Source organism: Anas platyrhynchos, chromosome 11, assembly GCF_047663525.1.
Source record: "Anas platyrhynchos isolate ZD024472 breed Pekin duck chromosome 11, IASCAAS_PekinDuck_T2T, whole genome shotgun sequence".
Classification (NCBI taxonomy): Eukaryota; Metazoa; Chordata; class Aves; order Anseriformes; family Anatidae; genus Anas; species Anas platyrhynchos.
The window spans coordinates 4,351,150-4,369,992 of NC_092597.1; the positions used below are offsets into that span (position 1 = coordinate 4,351,150).

Below are 18,843 nucleotides of genomic sequence, written 5' to 3' on the forward strand. Positions count from 1 at the left end.
CCAACAGCTAACGTTTATACATCTATTTCTCTGTATTTGTAGGCACAGCTAGTTACGGTGTGGAGCAAATGCCCACGTCTCTGATCTGTTCCTTGCTTTTCTGTGTTGGTGGCACTGGCCAGCTTTGCCTATGCTGCCAGGAGAGTAACGCAACCCAGAGCAGCTCAGGTGCTTTAAAGGTTCCCTCGGTTGTTGGCCTTGGTCACAAATTCAGCCTTGGTCACAAATTCAGCCTTTGTCTGTGCCTCTATTACCCAGCTGCAAAACAGGGATAGCGATATGGTAATTTCCAAAAGATTGCACTTGCCATGAATTGATTCCTAACAGAAATGCTAGGAATGCAATTTATAGGAGAAATTAATTAAAGACTGGTCTGAATCCTGGCTGGGGAAAAATTATCAGACCCAGAGTATGATTGTTTTCTACATTTTCTTGAGGGTAGACATTGCCAGCATTTCGTAATCAGCTATTCTGGTCCAAACAGATACTTCAGCATTGTTATTTGTAGTCCACAGTAGTGGCTTCTAGAATAGGCTTGAATGAAGCAAAAATTACGTCTTTCACACCAGCATATCTGTGTGTACCAGAAGCATACACCTGGCTGTCATAAACCCCTGTTCCAAGGGCTAGATGGAGCCCATTTTTCTGATTATCCAGGGAACGGGTTTATTATTCTTGAAGAACAACTTGCTGTTCTTTAGGTTTATTCTCTTTTCAGTGGTTCTGATCTCAAGTTTGTGCCCTGCAGCTAAAAGCTGCATTTGAATGCCCTCTTAAAGCAGGTGCCTTTTCATTTTTTGTATGTAGTTAGAAATCAGGACTACTGTTCATTTGCGTGTAGTATTTTCACAAGCAAAATAAGGAAAGCTGTACTTCTTACCTAGCTAGGTATGGTTTGCTGATGCAGTCCGTCTCCCTGTGTGTTTCTCTTGCCATGACAAACATCTGTGCTTCAAGCAGATGTAGGTGTTTTGTTTTTGAAAGACTTGTGAAAGGTTTAGCTAACAGAATTGCTGAACGCAAGTATTCCCACCTCTTATGTGTTCTCAGAGTAAATATTCAGAAAAAATATTTAGAGCTTGGGGGGGGGGGGGGTGTTCTTGAGGAAGACATAAATGTTTGTTCCTGCTCAGGATGCAGTCTCACACCTCCTGTGGCTTTACATTTACAAAACTTTGCCTTGATTTCTAGGGAGTAGAGTTTGGGTGTATATCATCAGGAAAGTTGAATCTGAGAAAAATGATACCCTCTTCCTTTACCTGGCATTTTGGTAGTTTCCTTTTTGTTTTTGTGACAAGTTGTTTTTTTAGGTCACTGTTGTTGTGGCCCATACACAGACAAATTGCCCTTTTGTACTCTGCAGCCTTCTGAGTCCAGAAGACAGTATTTGCTTTTGTAAGGGAAGTTACATTTAAGTTTCAAATTCATTGCCCCATTGAATTCTTCCTAGATGAGATATGGCAAGGAAAGAGAAAAAAAAAAAAAAAAAACACTCTTCCTAAGATACACCCATACTGGCAGAACTTTTACAACTACGGGCTGTGTGCATTTTGCAGCCAGGATAGGTCTCTTTGCGTCATGATGTGTGGGCCATGCATGGCCTCATCTTCTACACTAACTAAAGCCTACATGGCTGGGAGGACATCTTGCTCCTTTGCAGTTTGTATTCGTTCATTCTCTAAGGAAATGAGGCTACAGGGAGGGCTTTTACTAAGCACCTTGTAGATGTTACTGTCCACTAACACAACGTACTGTTTATATGCCTTCCATTTCTCTTCCTTCACTGGGCCAGCAGTGGATTAGATATTTGGAGACTGATTTTCTTTATATATATATATGTATATATATGCATATATATATATATGTATGTATATATATATATATATATGTATGTATGTATGTATATATGTATATATCAATTATAATTTTAAAAAGAACTGTGTAACCATTAATGATTCGTTATTGTGTCTGGGAGCCACTGTGCTGCAGGACTTTGCTCTAATAGTGCTTTCACAAGAGAGAACTAATTTGAACTAACTTTATTAATTCCAGTTTGTTTTAAGTTTGCTCATTAGTAATTTAATGCAAGATGCTTCAGCTGAAAAGGCCATGTCAGGACAAGGAAGAGCAGAGGGAAAGTGCCAGGAATCATTAGTGTTTATTAACCACTGCACTCATCAGTCTTGACTAAAAGCACAACCCATCCGTTCTGGCTGGGTGGACTGAGATACAGAAATATCATTAACGGTGGAAAATGCTTCTTTTCAGGTCAGTCCATAATGGACGGGCATTCAGACAACATCCACAGCTCCACTCCCATCACCAAATATTATCTGCATTTCAGTTGGTCTCCTCACAATCTGAACTCACAGAGCTCAGCAGCTTTGTGGATGGAAGGAGCCCTGCCCCTAGCCAGCTGTAGTATCAATTAATAAATACAGTTAAATACAGTTTTCTCAACCCAAGTAAGCAGTACTAAAAGGTTAAGTGTTGTTATGAAGTGTTGTGTTTTTTTTTTTTAAATTGCTTTTCAAATTATTAAATGATTAATACTTATGTGCTTTGCTGGATCAGGGCTGGCACATTGTACTGGCAACATGTACATCTCGCAACAATTCTTGAAACATTAAAATTTAAAGGCTTATTTTATTCTGTTTAGACAAAGGTTTAATAACTGATTTCAGCAACTGTAAAGCATTGGACGGATGACTCAAAGCTCTGACCTGTGAATCAGGGTTGAATGAATGTCTCCAAAAGGTTGGAGCAGGGAATAGTACCGCATGTGCCAGGATTGTAATGAGAAATCTAACCCCTGCTCAGACCACTTGTGGTCATTAAAGATTGCATTTCACTTTGAGATGTTTTCTTGCGTCGTACCCAAATTGCAACTTGAGTAGTTGAATTCTGCTTGCTAAAATATCCCTGCAGTTTAATTGGAGACATGATGTTTCCTTACCCCTCTAAACAACTTCATTGTATAAGGCTGTGTTGCTATCATAGTATGTGCTATATAATCTATAGCACATATATAACAAAATAAAAAGAAAAACAACCAAAAACCCCATGAGAGCTGCTGCTGAGTTGCTAGCTTTTTATCATAACAAATAGCATTAGGGGGAAAGCTGGTTGTTAGGAGCTCAGTTCAGCACCATGATCTGTATTTCTTTGCCACACTTGCAAACCATGCAACAAACCCTTGTGCACCACAGAGGCAGCATTTTTACATTCACTCCACATATGTGTAAGCCAGTGCTCAAGGCAGAGCATCAATTGCCTGGTCCTAGACATAACGTCTTTGGCAATGAGCCTGTTAGGCTTAGTGGTATGATGGCACAGCCTAGAAACAAGCAGTAATTTTAAAACATGGAATGGATGTTCAGACAGATTGTGTGTGTCATGACTTTTTGTGGATAAGATTTAAGTACTTTGTGGGGAAAGGGTTTTATTGGATGACATTCGGTGATAGAGGGGATGGGAAGAGATTGTAGTTTAATTAAAATTCTAATCCGAAGTTTGACAATTTTTCTTGCCAGGTCAGCAGCCTGCATGCTCTGTTTGTTATTCCCATGAATTAAATGGGCTGACAATCATCAGCTTTTTCAGAAATGCCTGTAAATCCAGCTGAAAATTAGCAAATATCCATATGTTTCAGAGCAGGTTTGAGCAGGAATATGTCATGCAGCAGTTTTCCATCACTCTACGTTTAGGGGCCTTTCAGAAGCATCGATTAAGTCCACTGGTGCCAGTGCTGAAACACAAAGGAAACGCACCTTCTGTGGTAGGAAGTCACGTTATTGCCCTGTGCTGCTGAAATCTCACTGGTATGTTCCTGTTTTCCAGGTAGTTAAACAGTGTTGCCACAAAGGTAGTGCTCAGCTTTCACCAGCCATGAGGCTTCCTCTGCTTTGTGCCTCTGTTATGCTAATGAGTCTGTCCCAATGCCGAGCTGTCAGCTTCCCTGAAGATGAGGACCCTATTAACATTGTTGACTACCACTGTAAGTAATCCCTAGCCACTAGGGAAAAAGTTCTAATGCTTTTTTTTTTTTTTTTCCTTGGGAAGTTACAAAAAAAAAACACAAAACTGTTTCCTTTCAAATTGAAATGTGTTTACTGGCTTTGTATCTTTAATGGAACACTTAATCATTTTCTTAAAAAAGCAATCAGAAATACAGCAATAACTTCAGGAAAAAGAACATTTGCTGACATTATCCATCTTTTTTTCATTTATATTCAAGACATTACTCAACGAATTTAGTTTAAACCCTTCTACACCTAGTATATACAGCTAATCAATGCCATATATTGATTCTTTCGCTCTATAATCCTGAGTGATGGTGTAGCCCATTTTTACTTGCAGATTCAAGGCAATATCCAGTATTTAGAGGACGCCCTTCAGGCAATGAATCTCAGCACCGACTGGACTTCCAACTGATGTTGAAAATTCGAGACACACTTTATATCGCTGGCAGGTAATTTTCCTTCAGTCAGTTTATTAGATTAAAATTCTTTTCTCTTCTGGTTTTGCATTAACGTGTAAAATTCATTTTTAAAAAATCTGCAGAATATGATAAAAATTAAAACTGGGGGAGGACTTCCTAGAGAAACATACCATATCTATGGCCAGTGCATGAAAATTGGATTTGAAGGCTGCAGTTACTGTAGTTATGCTAAAACCAATGATAAAATACTCGTTTCCCTCCTTTATGTTATTGCTCTGATAAAATTCTCCCCTGATTATTTTAAACTTGGACTGATGCATCAGGGACATAGGAAGTGAGTGTAAAACACCTGATTATTTACAGTCTGAATTAGTCTTCAACATAATGGAAAGATGGGGCAACTGGATACTATAGGTGCAATCTAAGGTCCACACCGATAAAGTCAACATTACCCTATTTGCCCATGCACAAACTTCTCCCATAATGCAGAAAATAAGCATTTCATAGAAACTTATTGTCTAACAAAACACTCTAAAAATAGATTTAGCTCAACAAAACTAAGTCCAGTTAATTAATGAAGTGACTTGTATCTTTTTATTCTTGGCAAACAGGGATCAAGTTTACACTGTAAACTTGAATGAAGTTCCAAAATCAGAAGTTACTCCAAGCAGGGTGAGTAGATAGAGGAATTGGAAAGGGAGGCTTGGAGGTATTTTGTTTGTTTGTTTGTTTTGTTGTTGGCTTCTTTTTTTTTTTGTGGAAAGAAAATGAACATTTTTCTGGTTTGATTTGAATAGAAATTAACATGGAGGTCAAGGCAGCAGGACAGAGAGAACTGTGCAATGAAAGGCAAACATAAAGTAAGTTTATCACATGCACTGTCACCTGCTAATGTGAATTGTATACGTGAAATATGTGATTGATACATCTTAACTCTCTTTTCAGGATGAATGCCATAACTTCATTAAAGTCTTTGTTCCAAGAAACAATGAGATGGTATTTGTCTGTGGAACAAATGCATTTAATCCTATGTGCAGATACTATCGGGTAAGGATATTGAATATGTCATTAATCTGTTACTGGTTTTGCTTGCACTAATTATGCTGTAGGAAATACAGCCAGTGTGACTGGAGAGTGTTTCAAGGTGAAATAAAACCAGACAGAAGCCAATTTGCTAAATTAAGTTTTGTGGAAAGACAATGTTATGCTTTTGTGCCAGTATACAAAATAGAAATGACACTACCACCCATTTATTTTTCTTCTCTAGCTGAATACATTGGAGTATGATGGGGAGGAAATTAGTGGTTTGGCAAGATGCCCATTTGATGCCAGACAAACCAATGTCGCCCTCTTTGCTGGTAAGAACTTTGCTTGTAATGAGTCTAAATGATTAATGACACCAGAGCAGCCAGAGCGCTTTTAAAGCAAGCACAGGAAAACTAAAGGTGTCAAGGTGCCTCTACTCTTAAATTTTTTAAAGGGCCTCCAAAGGATTAGAAGCTGACCTGTTAATAAATAGGTTACAGCAATTTGTGGAAGAATGGCAGTAAAAAAAATGGGGACAAATACAGCCTAGTCAGAGTTCTGTAGATTATTAAAGGCTTTTTAATACCACATTTTCAACTTCCGTTTTAGATGGAAAATTGTACTCAGCAACTGTAGCAGATTTCCTGGCAAGTGATGCTGTTATTTATCGCAGCATGGGGGATGGATCTGCCTTAAGAACAATAAAGTATGATTCCAAATGGATAAAAGGTAATTTGGGGGAGTGTTTTCCCATATGAATGGTGAATATAATTTCAGTGGCACAGAGAGTCAGGTAATTCACAGCCAGCATGTCTTACTGGCACCATATGTGCAACTTTCAACATAGTATGATCACAATAAGAAAGCAGTATCAATAAAGCAATTTTTTTTGTTAAATACATCAATGAATGAATCTGCAGTCACAAAATAACTATGCTGAAATGCAATTCCTTTGAGGCTTTTTTTATAGTCCATTAGCCAACATTAAGGCCTTAAAGTCCATTTAAGCTCCAGTGCACCCATATTTAGACATCCTCAAGTGTCTGGAAGACTAGACCTCTTGTTAGCTGGTATAGAGAAGAAGCTTCTCCTGTGGGAGAAAAGCTGCCAAATCACACAGTGTAGTCAGTGTTGTATGCCAATTGAACAATTTTTTGAAGTAACTTTCTCCTTGCTCTTTATTACAGAGCCACACTTCCTCCATGCCATAGAATACGGGAACTACGTTTATTTCTTCTTTCGAGAAATTGCTGTAGAGCACAATAATTTAGGCAAGGTGAGTATCCTTACAGCAAGCTATTGCTAGCTACAAGTCTTTGCAGAGTTAGATCATCCTAAAACAGCAACAGTAACAAGCACAGTTTACTATAAGAAGAAGGGACTAGTACAAAATTTATGTAGTTATCCCAATTTTATAATTTACAGGGAGGAAAAAAAAGGAAAAATAGAACAGGGCGTTCTTCAACCAAAAAGTTGTTTGTATTCCTTCTGCCATGCAGTTAGGAGAGCTCTCTACAGGTATCTTTCTGTTTCACTGTTGCCTTAACTGTTGTGGCAAGTAATGGAAAATCTGAGTGTTGTTTTTTTTCATGCTTATTAAAGGAACAAAAGAAAACAACACAAAAGAAGAGTTTCAAAGAAGTTTATCTAATGTCCCTGGGTATTGAATAATTCAGTCATACCAGTACAGAGTATAATACTCATGCTTCACCATGGAAGGATATTCTATAATAAATTATTAACTCCTTTACACATGGTTAATTAGAGTCTTTAAATCTCACTAACAATATGATTTTGAAGGCAAGAAGGCTAGGGGACAAGCTGGCAGAGTTGCGTTTGCTTGATGATACATTAAAATGCCTGTGCACTAGCAGCTAAACATTGTTTGCTTTCTTTCTTTCTGCATGGATGAATGACAACTGCCTTTCTGATCTTCAGTGTTCTTTATTAATATCTCAGAAACAAGAACTCTCGCCCTTGCATCTCTCAAGCCTTCTTCCTTTTTCCTTTTTCTTTTTTTGTCCTTCGCAGGCTGTGTATTCCCGTGTGGCACGCATTTGCAAAAATGACATGGGGGGTTCTCAGAGAGTCCTGGAAAAACATTGGACATCCTTTCTAAAAGCTCGCCTCAACTGCTCAGTTCCTGGAGATTCATTCTTCTACTTTGATGTTCTACAGTCTATCACAGACATAATAGAAATCAATGGAGTCCCTACGGTTGTCGGTGTATTCACTACACAGCTTAACAGGTGAGAGATGAGCAACCTTCTATCAAAGGTAGTTTTTTGCTTCTCTCTTACACTGAGATTGGTGCCATTGTAGTCTGAGTTCTTGCAACTATTTTTCTTGTTTTACAGCATCCCTGGTTCAGCAGTCTGTGCTTTCAGTATGGATGACATTGAGAAGGTCTTCAAAGGGAGATTTAAAGAACAAAAGACTCCCGACTCTGTTTGGACAGCTGTACCTGAAGACAAAGTACCAAAGCCAAGGTAAAAAGTTTTTACTTATGATACTGTAATACTGTCCTTGAAAGGCCTACATTAAAATCAGCTGCACTCTTGGGTGACTTGTTCGGTAAAAATCAAAGCAAAGCTTTACACTTTAACCATAAGGATGCTCTTTAACAGGCTGCCTTCTCTCATTAACTAAAATATCAAGAGGGAAAAAACAATGTTGTCTTCCTTTCAGACCTGGCTGCTGTGCAAAACATGGCCTAGCAGAAGCTTACAAAACCTCCATTGATTTCCCAGACGAAACGTTGTCCTTCATTAAATCTCATCCTTTGATGGATTCAGCTGTTCCCTCAATTGTTGAGGAGCCTTGGTTTACCAAAACACGTGTCAGGTATGACATAATTCAGAGTTAAAGCATGTGAGAAGGAAAACAAGGAAACACACTGTTAGTTAATGACATGCCTTTTGGTCTTGATAGATACAGATTGACAGCAATTGCTGTAGACCACGCTGCTGGACCATACCAGAACTACACAGTCATATTTGTTGGCTCTGAAGCAGGAGTAGTACTTAAAATCTTGGCAAAGACCAGGCCTTTCTCTTTGAATGACAGTGTATTACTGGAAGAGATTGAAGCATATAATCATGCAAAGTAAGTATTACCAGAACACCTAAAATATGTAGCTTTTCATCTAGTCCTTGGTACCTAGCTAAATAAAAATGATGGTGAACCAAAACTAATTCATTATTACCAACATCATCATTTATTTGTCATTTCACAGTGTTTCTCATGTTGAATAACCTGAAAATATTTGGTTACTTGCCATTTTGCTTGGGTCAAGTGAACAACCTAATTCCACTCTAGTGACGCCAGTGATACAGTCTAATTCTTCCACAAATAGATACACATCTTCCTGAATATCAAACATCAGAACAATCTGCTGTTAAAAAGCAACACTGAGAGCTTTTATTGAGGGTTTCTCAACAGTGACCAATAATAAATAAACTACATCTAATCATTTTAAATGTGTTTATTCTGGAAAAAAAGGATTTGGAAATTAGACTCTACAGGTGCCCAGTACAGGACTCCTGTTCTGCTCTGTTGAGATATTTATGTCATCTGGGAGAACAAAGAAAATGAATTTGTATTTTTAAAATAGTCATGTAGCTGTAAATAAGAGTCAGAAGTCAGTATTGATAACCCAGCTTATCAAATCATGTTTGCTTACAAGCCACTCAGAAAAGACTAGTACGTTGTATTTATATAAGGAATTCCTTTTTCAGTATCCAAACAAACAATAAATAAATAAAATGTTTTCAGCATAAGCTCTGCCCAAAGTACTACAGTTGTAAAATAATGGCTTCCCATTATTTTTCTTAACAGGTGTAATGCTGAGAGTGAGGAAGACAGAAGAGTCATCTCCCTTCAGCTAGATAGAGACCACCATGCTCTGTTTGTGGCATTCTCCAGCTGCGTCATTAGAATTCCTCTGAGTCGGTGTGAGCGTCACGGGTCATGTAAAAAGTACGGCCCCGTTCCTGAATTCTCCCTTAAAGGAAGGGTGCCAACATCTCTGGGGAAGGAAATTTTAAAAAAATGCATGTTTTTTGGGGTTTTTCTCTTGCAAGGGCGTGTATTGCTTCACGGGACCCATACTGTGGCTGGTTAGACCATGAGGCATGTGGAAGAGTGACACCAGGCATGCCGTAAGTACTCCTTCTCAAATTAATCCACCATCTCTACTATGTATTTTGTAGACTATACAAGCTTGTATCCTGTGCCTGTTCCCTTGCGCTCAATTAATAAATGTCTGTTTTTTAGAGCTGTTTTTTGAATGTACTATATATATGAGAGAACAGAATGCTGAAGTCTGAAAGTTTTAATTCTGCAAACTCTAAGTGAAGACTTCCTTTCGGTGGGGGTTTTACATGTGTGTGTGATGACAAACAGACCTGCAGGAAGAGCTGTTGGAAGCAGGATAGCAACAAATTGCTGCCTGTAAACCTGAGCAGCTCAGACAGGACAGTACACGCTGTCCCCTCCCAGCCCTGCTCACAGCCAGGGCACAGTCAATTGAAAATACAAAAGCACAGGTTTCAGAGTAGGGAAAAAGAAAGGTTTTGCCTCCACACTGAAACTAGGGTGATGTATATACATATCAAAGGCTTTATGCACAGATCTAGTCTGTAATATATAGTGCATTAGCAGCTGTATCTTAAAAAGGGGCCTTTGTAGCAGGCTAGCTCAAACTTCAGCTTAGTATAATTGTACAGTTCTATCCAAAGCCAAGAGCACACACAGTGTAGACGTGACAGGGTCACTATGAAGAACATGATCTTTTCTACTGACTGGCATTGTATATACAATGTTAAAGCCTGGTTATAAACAAATTGTGTGTTGTATAAAACCTTTTTTTTTTTTTTTTGGCCATACACTAGGTTTTGCCTCTCTATGGTGACTGAATGTTTCCATTTATTGCTTCCAGGAAAAAAAAAATCACTATTTTTTTCCCTATTAATACTGTTAATTGCAGGTTCTCTTTATTTGTTTCATACAACCACAGCACTGGAGGATATGTACAAGATATAGAATATGGCAACACAGCGCAGCTTGGGGACTGCCATGGTAAGGCATAGTCATTGCTTTTCATTTATAATATCTCAGCAGTAGTCTGTGGCCATGCTTCACTAAAGATGTTAAATTTATGATGAATTTTTCAGTAATACGATGAACACATCACCTGTTGTTACTGTGAATGTTCACAAAGATGAACTTTTTGGTCCTGGGTGGCAGAGTTTTGTCTTTCTTCTCCTTCACCGGTTTACAACTACTTGGGGTCTACAGCAAAGTATTGAAGAATTTATTTTTTATAACCAGTAATATTTTAGTTTTCATTTTCCGTCACTCAGGTTTGAGATCTTTTGCTTTCTTTTTGTTACTTTTTACTGATTACTTGTTCCTTTAATTCTTTTAGAAATTTTGCCTACTACAGCTACACCAGATTACAAAATATTTGGCGACCCAACATCTGGTTAGTTTTTTTTAATTTTTTTGAATTACTGACCTTTACTTTCCTTCAGTTCAGCATTTTCAGCCCTTTTTTCCTTTTGCACAGTTGGCAATCCTTCATTTTTGTGCTTTTACTCATGTTCCCACTGATGGTAAAGATAGTCAGACTCTTCTCACTCAGTACTTCACCCTGTGTAGTCGCATGTTAACAGCTCATTATTTATTGAGACATCTTTTATTAAAGAGCCTGATTAATATAGATGACATCTTCACTTGCACGAAAGTCCACTAAGCTTTACTCTGTATCCCCAGCCACGCATTTGTGAATGCCCCTATTGGTCATCTCTAGTAGATGAATTGCAGAATTTCATCATCTTCCTCCTTACTGCTCCCTTCGTCTTTCCTTCTTTCCCAGCAAGCTTTTTGTACAAATACGCATTTCAGAAAATGTGTATTTCTATATTTTTAAAATGTTATAAGTAGTTTGTGCTAATGGAAAAAAATATCACAAACTGTGTAGCTGAATGAGGACTTGTGTAAACAAAGGTAGCCTAGGAAGCTTTATGTACTGCTGTCAGAGAGACTTTCACATCCTTTTCACCTTGAGTGATTTTTTCTAACAATGTTTTCATTGTCAGCCCTTGGTGTTCCAGGAGGCAGGACCCAATGCTTCTCTGTTGAACTCAAAAGGAGAACCTGTGTTGACTTCAACAGGAGCAAGACTGAGCCGTATTTTCCAGTGTTCCTCCTGGAACTTGGTCTCTTGTTTCAAACTGAGGGCATGTTTGACTGACAGATCTGAGAAGAATCTATTTCTATGTTTAATTTGCAAAAGTGCAACAACATGTTTTTTTTTGTTGTTGTTTTGGTTTGGTTTCTGATTATATTTATACTTCTGTAACTTGAGAAGAAGTAATGTCTGAGACAAATATTTTCCAGATATATTAACCATAATGTAAGTTAGATACTTGCTTAGGAAAGCAAAGCAAAACTTTTATATGGAAATGCTACCTTGTCTCAGTTAGTGGTTATCAATTGAATTTTCAAAGTGATATTTTAGAACAGATACAATTGAACCTGATTTTCAAGACCTGAATGAGCATGCTTTTGGAGTACATTTCTCAGTCAAATCTCACATCACAGACATACACGCCTAAACCTAATGGGACAGTGAACACAAAATACTTTTGTGCAAAGTAGATTTTGGATTGTAAACCCAATTTGATATGTTTCCTGCTCATGCATTTCCACATTGGCTTTAGTGATTCTGTTCAGTAAATGTATAACAGAGGAGCCAGAATCTATACAATATTGTTCCTTAGGAACCATTAAAAAATAGAGGTTAAGAACATTCCTTTCATCGTCCCCTCAAGAAATGGCTCATTCAACAGTTCCTGGTATCCTGTAATAGCACTAATGGAGCTGATCTGGTTTCTCAGGAGTAACCTATAGTAAGCATGTATCTTTCTAAGTAAAATTATATTTTTGGAAGATGTTTAGAAGGTAATGGAATGTGTTGTCTTCAGTGAACAATATAGCAATTAAGTAGTGCAAGTTGTGCTTTTCATCTCTACCAGTTGTTTATATCAACTTTTGCACTGCTTTCATGTTTGACTTCTCTGGCTTTTTGGCTAGCAGCTGTTGATGCTTTAATGTGTGTGTTGTTTTTTTTTTGTTTGTTTGTTTTTGTCATACTTAAAAGTATTGAAGCAATTGATTTCAATCAGTCCTCTGTAGTTCTACAAAGTGTAGTGGGTCACATTTTGCTGTCAAGTAACTCCCATTAAATACTGTCTCCAGCAATAGCTTAGATATGCCATGAAACAGCGAGGAAAGCCTGACGACTGTAATACACATTAATAAAAATCTGTTTGCCACCACAGACATGGAGTTCTCCTCAGCTTCCATTACCACAATGGCAAGTATCCCAGTTATATCACCTAAAGTGATTGGTTCCTGGAAACCTAAAGTGACTGGCTCTCGGAAATTTGTAGTTCAAGATGACCCAAACACTTCTGATTATTCTGATCCATTATCAGGTGTCCCAAAGGGTAAGGCCTTACCAGGGAATACATTGCAGCTGAATGGAAACCTGATAGTCTCAGCATTTTCTAAGGTTTAAGTGTAACAGCAGTGATTGTTGGGCTATATTTTACACCCATTTCCTGTGAATATGCAGACAGTGCAATCATGATTCTCGTACCTATTTAACCAGCGTTCAAAGTGCTGCTTAGAGCTTATAATGGGAAACACAGATAATAAGCTCGGCCTTTTATTCCTGGGGTGCTCCAAAGCTCCCATTAAAATCAGTGGGAGTTCTGGATGCATTAAAAAAATTAAATTCAGGACTTATCTGCACCTCTGGTGGTTGTTTTCAAATGAGTCTAGTTTGGATAAGACTATTAGTCCTCATGAATGGTTGCTTACAAGAGCTTAATGGCAGGGTTTTTTTGTTATTTTGGTTTTGCAGCGGGCAGGGGCAGGAACAAAGCAAAACACAGCTCCATGATATGGAGCTTTAAGTGGGGCATATCCCAAACTGCTGCCAGCAGCACGTTTGTGAAGAATGTGGTCAGATCTGAGTAAGGATGTGCTGAATTTTTATTCTCTGGATATGAGGGTTGGTTTTAAAAAAGGTCTCAGTACATGGAGACACAGAGGTAGTTTTTAATCTGAACACAGAAAGAAACATGTATGGCCTGTAATTCATCTTTTCTGTAGCCATTCTTTCAGCTAAGTGAACCTTTGATTAGGCTCTAACAGCAACAAAGATTTCAATTCAGCAGGACTATTGCAGTCAACCAAAGGCTCAAGAAGCTTCCAGCCCCATAAACAAAACTTAAGTCTTCATCAGTACACAGAATAGCTGGCTGACAGACATGTTTGCACAATTCTGTATTTACTGAAAAATCTCACCAGCCAAAAAAACATTTCTATTTTATTACCATTCACCAAAACATATCAGGTTTCCTATCAGCCATTATGGCAGTGCATTTGTCATTTTAATTTGTTGCAGTTATTTTCCATTTTGCTTTAAGTTTTTTGTTATCATTTGCTCTTGGTTCTGAATCATATTTTGTGTCATAGCTATTAGTGAACTTTATTTATTTTCTTTCTTTTTCTGCACAGTGCCATTAAAACCTATAACCCTGAACATTAACGATGTTCAAAGGCCTTGCCTCTAACAAAAACGAACCTGTTCCTTCACTCTTGCTCTTTCATTTTAACATCCCTTGGGATAGTTAACAGAATTACTTTCATTAAAAACTAACATTGTCTCAGCTGCAAGATGTCTGTGGTTGCTTTAAAAGTCTCAAGAAACAAAGGGAGCTGGTTAATACATGAATCACAAGCAAATCCAGTATTCAACTTTGTCTTAACAAAAAGTTTTCTAAATTTTAACATTATGTAATAACTTAACCTTGCAAGGAGTGTTTTTTTAATGGTATGCAAGTATTATGTAAGTTCATTATTGACTACAAGCAGAAAAGAAAAATTAGTGCTTTAATAGAATGCTGTAATCTTTAACTTTGAAAACTGTATGCTTACATAATGCGAAGTATGCTACTCCAAGGCTAGCAAGCTGTAGATATATTAGTTTACAAGTTTTGCATCAGATTGTATTGACGTGGTTTAAACAATGCAGTATGTACATTATACAGTTCTACACAACATTTGCATAATCCTGTCTCTCTTTTGATACTGATTTATGAGTTGGGCAGAAAATTGAGAGGGAGCTTCATCCTTGAGTTATTAATTGCTGTCTGGCCCAGTAGCACCTTCTAACCTCAATTTTCCAGCAGAAATCGTTAATGTTAATAGCATACAGGCCCCTATTTGTGAGTCTTAAAGGAAATTTGGGGACAGGCTAAACCAATAGCATACAGTGTACAGCCAAATGTAATATGAGGAGTGAAGCTCTGACAAGTATTCTTCATTATCAAAGAAAAGGGACAGTCTTTGTTTAGGCTGATCAATGCTAACTCCGTCCTTTTTATTTATAAAATTATTTGCATTCACCAGTGCTGTGGATTGCAGATTTACACTAACAGTAGGCACAGAGCACTTGAAAACACTTAATAGACACTGCTGTCCTTCCCTGAGGCAGACTAACATCTTCTGAAATGGATCAGTATGAAGTACATGTAAATTTATGATACACTTCATGTCTTTTGCAGGTGTGAGGTGGGAAGTGCAATCAGGAGAGTCCAACCAAATGGTACACATGAATGTCCTAATCACTTGTGTCTTTGCTGCTTTTGTCCTGGGAGCCTTTATTGCGGGAGTGGCCGTTTACTGTTATCGGGATGCATTCGTACGAAAATCCAGAAAAATACACAAAGATGCAGAATCTGCTCAGTCCTGTACTGACTCCAGTGGGAGCTTTGCTAAGCTGAATGGGTTGTTCGATAGTCCCGTCAAGGAATATCAACAAAACATTGATTCACCCAAACTCTACACAAACCTGTTAACTAGCAGAAAGGAATTGCCACCAAATGGGGATACGAAGTCCATGATGATGGACCACAGGGGCCAGCCTCCAGAATTAGCTGCACTTCCAACTCCTGAATCTACACCAGTTCTTCAACAAAAGACTCTGCAGGCCATGAAAAGTCAGTCGGAGAAAGCACATAGTAATCTCAATGCTTCACGAAAGGAAACCCCACTAAAAAGCCCGCAGTTTTTTCCTTCCAGTCCTCCACCCCACTCTCCTCTAAGTCATGGACATATCCCTAGTGCTATTGTTCTTCCCAACGCTACTCATGATTACAATACATCTTTCTCCAATTCTAACGCGCACAAGGCAGACAAAAAGATGCAACATATTGATCATCCACTTACAAAACCATCCAGCAAAAGAGACCACAGGAGATCTGTTGATTCCAGGAACACCCTGAATGATTTCCTGAAACACTTAAATGAAACTACTAGTAATTCCAAAGCAATTATGGGAGATATCCAAGTGGCCCACCAGACTTTAATGCTGGATCCAATGGGAAATATGTCTGAGATCCCACCTAAAGTTCCCAACAGGGAGGCATCTTTGTACTCTCCTCCATCAACTCTTCCACGAAACAGCCCCACAAAACGGGTGGATGTTCCCACCACGCCTGCAGTACCAATGACCTCTTTGGAAAGGCAGAGAGGTTATCACAAAAATTCTTCACAAAGGCATTCAATATCTGCCCTTCCTAAAAACTTAAACTCACCAAACGGTGTTTTGTTATCCAGACAGCCCAGTATTAATCGGGGGGGGTATGTGACTCCCACAGCGGGCACAAAGATGGACTACATTCAAGGGACACCTGTCAGTGTTCACCTCCAGCCTTCTTTGTCCCGGCAAAGCAGTTACACGAGCAATGGCACCCTTCCTCGTACAGGAATAAAGAGGACACCCTCCTTAAAACCTGATGTGCCACCAAAACCCTCATTTGTTCCTCAGACAACGTCAGTCAGACCACTGAACAAATACAGTTACTAGGACATCTGTCCTAAAAATGAGTGTGGTATTGACCTGTACAGGTTGTGAGATGATGTTGTGGTAGACACGTAAGACAGAGACTTGCTTGTAATTACAGAGAACAAAGTGGCCAAAGAAACTGTCTTTACTTCAGCAACATCTGTGTCTTTGCCACATGTAGCTATAGCAAGACTTTGTGTACTTGCTGAGCGCAACCAAACAAAAACAAAGGAAAGTGCTGGTCATTACATTTCTTTTGTTTGGAGCTAAGGAGACATGTAGCACAATGGGGTGGGGACTACTTTACTGTTCTAAATAGCTTAAAATGTTCTTGGGAAAAGAAATCTGTAAACAAATACTTGAAAAAATGGGTTCCATTTTAGACTGCCATTAAGTGTGGTCCTTCCCATTAAATGTGAACATTTTAATATGTATGCATTCACCTTGCCTCTTGCACAAATGTCAGAAAATGGTAATGTCTCAATGAATATCTGGGTTAATAATCAATTTGCTGGAATTCAGTCTCTGGCCCAACTGTAGCATATTTTTTTTTCTCTTGTGCGTGGCATTTTGTTCGTGCCACAGATAAAGCTGTGTGTGTGCGTGGATGTGTGTGTGTACTGTACACACTAGGATGTACTTAGGTTCCCATTGCATCTTTTATGCTATGGAATTGTTTACATTGAGCATGACCGAACAGACAGATGACTCTGCCTTCTGCAGCCGACAGCTAAGTTCAGTTTGGCGACAGCTATGGAAGTACTGCACATTGCTGGATAACACGCCTTTATGAACTAGTCACCCAGTGAAAGAGAGCAGATACCTTTAATTCTTCATAACTCTGTTATGCTGCTATTGATTCAGAGCTGTACATTTCAAATCTAGTCTTTTGGGCTGGAATGGGGGAGTTTTACTGTGTTTTCACAGTGCCTCCATCCAATACCTGGCCACTGTGAACTTGAGCCCTGTATGTCTCATTGAGGGCAGCTAATAATCAACAATTCATTTGGCAAAGGCCTATGTAACTAGAGAAGGTTACATTTTTGTTGCATTTAATAATGCCCTACAGTCTGATAGACTCTTGTCTGTAGAAAAGAGGAAACATTAATTGGCCTGGCAGAAGCAGTCTGTGAAAAATCAACAGTAGTGCAATCAATTTGTTTTTGTTGTGTAAAGTAAGGTTTGTTTTTTTTTTTTTTTTTTCCAAAGTCATGCAGGTAATGACAATATTCTGTAAATATTATGTGTGAGTTTACCTGAATCTGTGCATTTTGTGCCTTATTCATGCAAATGATAAAAGTACTAAAACAAAACAAACAAAAAAAAAACAACCCTGTCAAGTGTTCTCACTATAGCACATATCTCCTGAGTGCCAGTTGTAAAACCTCTCAACAGCACCCCCCCTCCCCCCCGCTCCCCTCCCAAAAAAGATAAAAAGCAAGGATAATTAATAGTAACTAAAGGCAGCCTACAATCCAAGAAGACAGCAGCATTAAATCACCTTGCCATGATAAACATTCCACTCCAGCTCTCTGAAGGATCAAACAGTTATAATGTGAAATCAAATGAGGTTTCTAGGGTAATGGAACACCTGCTAAAGTTGTGTAAGCTATTTAGTAGGTTTTACAGTATCCACTTGCAGCTGATGTTCAACACAGATAGCTATTTTAGCTTGCAAACTATACACTACCACATTGTTTATTGAACATAAATATAGCAATAACCATGGCAGAGGAATAATCATGAATTAGCAGGACAAATAACTGCAGTGGGTTTCAGAGATGGTGGAGATTTATGTTACGTGTTCTAAGGGGAGAAAAGGTTAGTCACTGAAAACTGGATCTCTGTTACAGAACAAAGGATAAAGGACAGAAGTAGTCATTTTTTCTTGTAAGGCTGTAAGGGACATTTATTTCCTTAGACCTCTGGATCCAAAAATCAATGATCTCTCTTCCTAAACACTTCTGTCTTGCAACTAAAACACTACAGATTAATAACATAAAAAAGTACTTGGTTGTCAAAAGACAAAAACTGATCTGAATTCACTTTACAAATATTAATTAATACAGACTTGTGTGAAATCAAAAGATAAATGTATGTGAACCCTGATAACCTCCTGTAACATTGTGCTGCCTTGTAGATGGTAATGTGAGTTCTCTCAGTATTTATGTTGAAATTTCTAACATTCAACCTAGTCTTTATTCTGTTAATTTAATAATAAAAGATGCTTTATCCATTTGTGCAAAGGTAAACGCAGATTGTATCTTTTTTAATGGTACGGCATAAAAAAGTAACCCTTAAATGAAGCTGCTCTATACTATAGAGTACTTTAACATGTATAGATATCTTGTAAACTTGTATTGTGGATGTGTAAATAATACGTTCTTTGGGTTTTTAACACCGCATGTAAAGTGAAAATAAAATATTCCGATGTACTGAATGTCTAACTTCA

At 38.3% G+C, this 18,843-nt stretch overlaps 1 protein-coding gene and 1 long non-coding RNA gene across 20 annotated transcripts in view; one reads left to right on the forward strand and one right to left on the reverse strand.

Moving 5' to 3' along the window:
* Positions 1 to 18,826, forward strand: part of SEMA6D (semaphorin 6D) — a 277,603-nt gene extending 258,777 nt beyond the window's left edge. For 11 of the 19 annotated variants that reach the window (XM_072043616.1, XM_027466880.3, XM_072043620.1 and 8 more), the window contains 18 exons: positions 3,841 to 3,997; positions 4,360 to 4,471; positions 5,053 to 5,113; positions 5,239 to 5,301; positions 5,387 to 5,488; positions 5,709 to 5,799; positions 6,077 to 6,196; positions 6,655 to 6,743; positions 7,499 to 7,716; positions 7,825 to 7,956; positions 8,156 to 8,311; positions 8,399 to 8,572; positions 9,305 to 9,445; positions 9,550 to 9,627; positions 10,455 to 10,546; positions 10,896 to 10,952; positions 12,814 to 12,981; positions 15,109 to 18,826. In XM_072043616.1, coding sequence (XP_071899717.1) covers positions 3,889 to 3,997; positions 4,360 to 4,471; positions 5,053 to 5,113; positions 5,239 to 5,301; positions 5,387 to 5,488; positions 5,709 to 5,799; positions 6,077 to 6,196; positions 6,655 to 6,743; positions 7,499 to 7,716; positions 7,825 to 7,956; positions 8,156 to 8,311; positions 8,399 to 8,572; positions 9,305 to 9,445; positions 9,550 to 9,627; positions 10,455 to 10,546; positions 10,896 to 10,952; positions 12,814 to 12,981; positions 15,109 to 16,412 — 3,267 coding nt within the window. In that variant the 5' untranslated portion in view covers positions 3,841 to 3,888 and the 3' untranslated portion in view covers positions 16,413 to 18,826. The remainder of the gene's footprint in view (positions 1 to 3,840; positions 3,998 to 4,359; positions 4,472 to 5,052; positions 5,114 to 5,238; positions 5,302 to 5,386; positions 5,489 to 5,708; positions 5,800 to 6,076; positions 6,197 to 6,654; positions 6,744 to 7,498; positions 7,717 to 7,824; positions 7,957 to 8,155; positions 8,312 to 8,398; positions 8,573 to 9,304; positions 9,446 to 9,549; positions 9,628 to 10,454; positions 10,547 to 10,895; positions 10,953 to 12,813; positions 12,982 to 15,108) is intronic. The other 8 variants (XM_072043607.1, XM_072043609.1, XM_072043621.1 and 5 more) reach the window with 8 other exon arrangements.
* LOC101799056 (uncharacterized) overlaps positions 11,008 to 18,843 on the reverse strand; it is a 140,248-nt gene continuing 132,412 nt past the window's right edge. Inside the window, exon 13 of the long non-coding RNA XR_011812148.1 lies at positions 11,008 to 11,120. This is a non-coding gene — a long non-coding RNA (uncharacterized lncRNA). The remainder of the gene's footprint in view (positions 11,121 to 18,843) is intronic.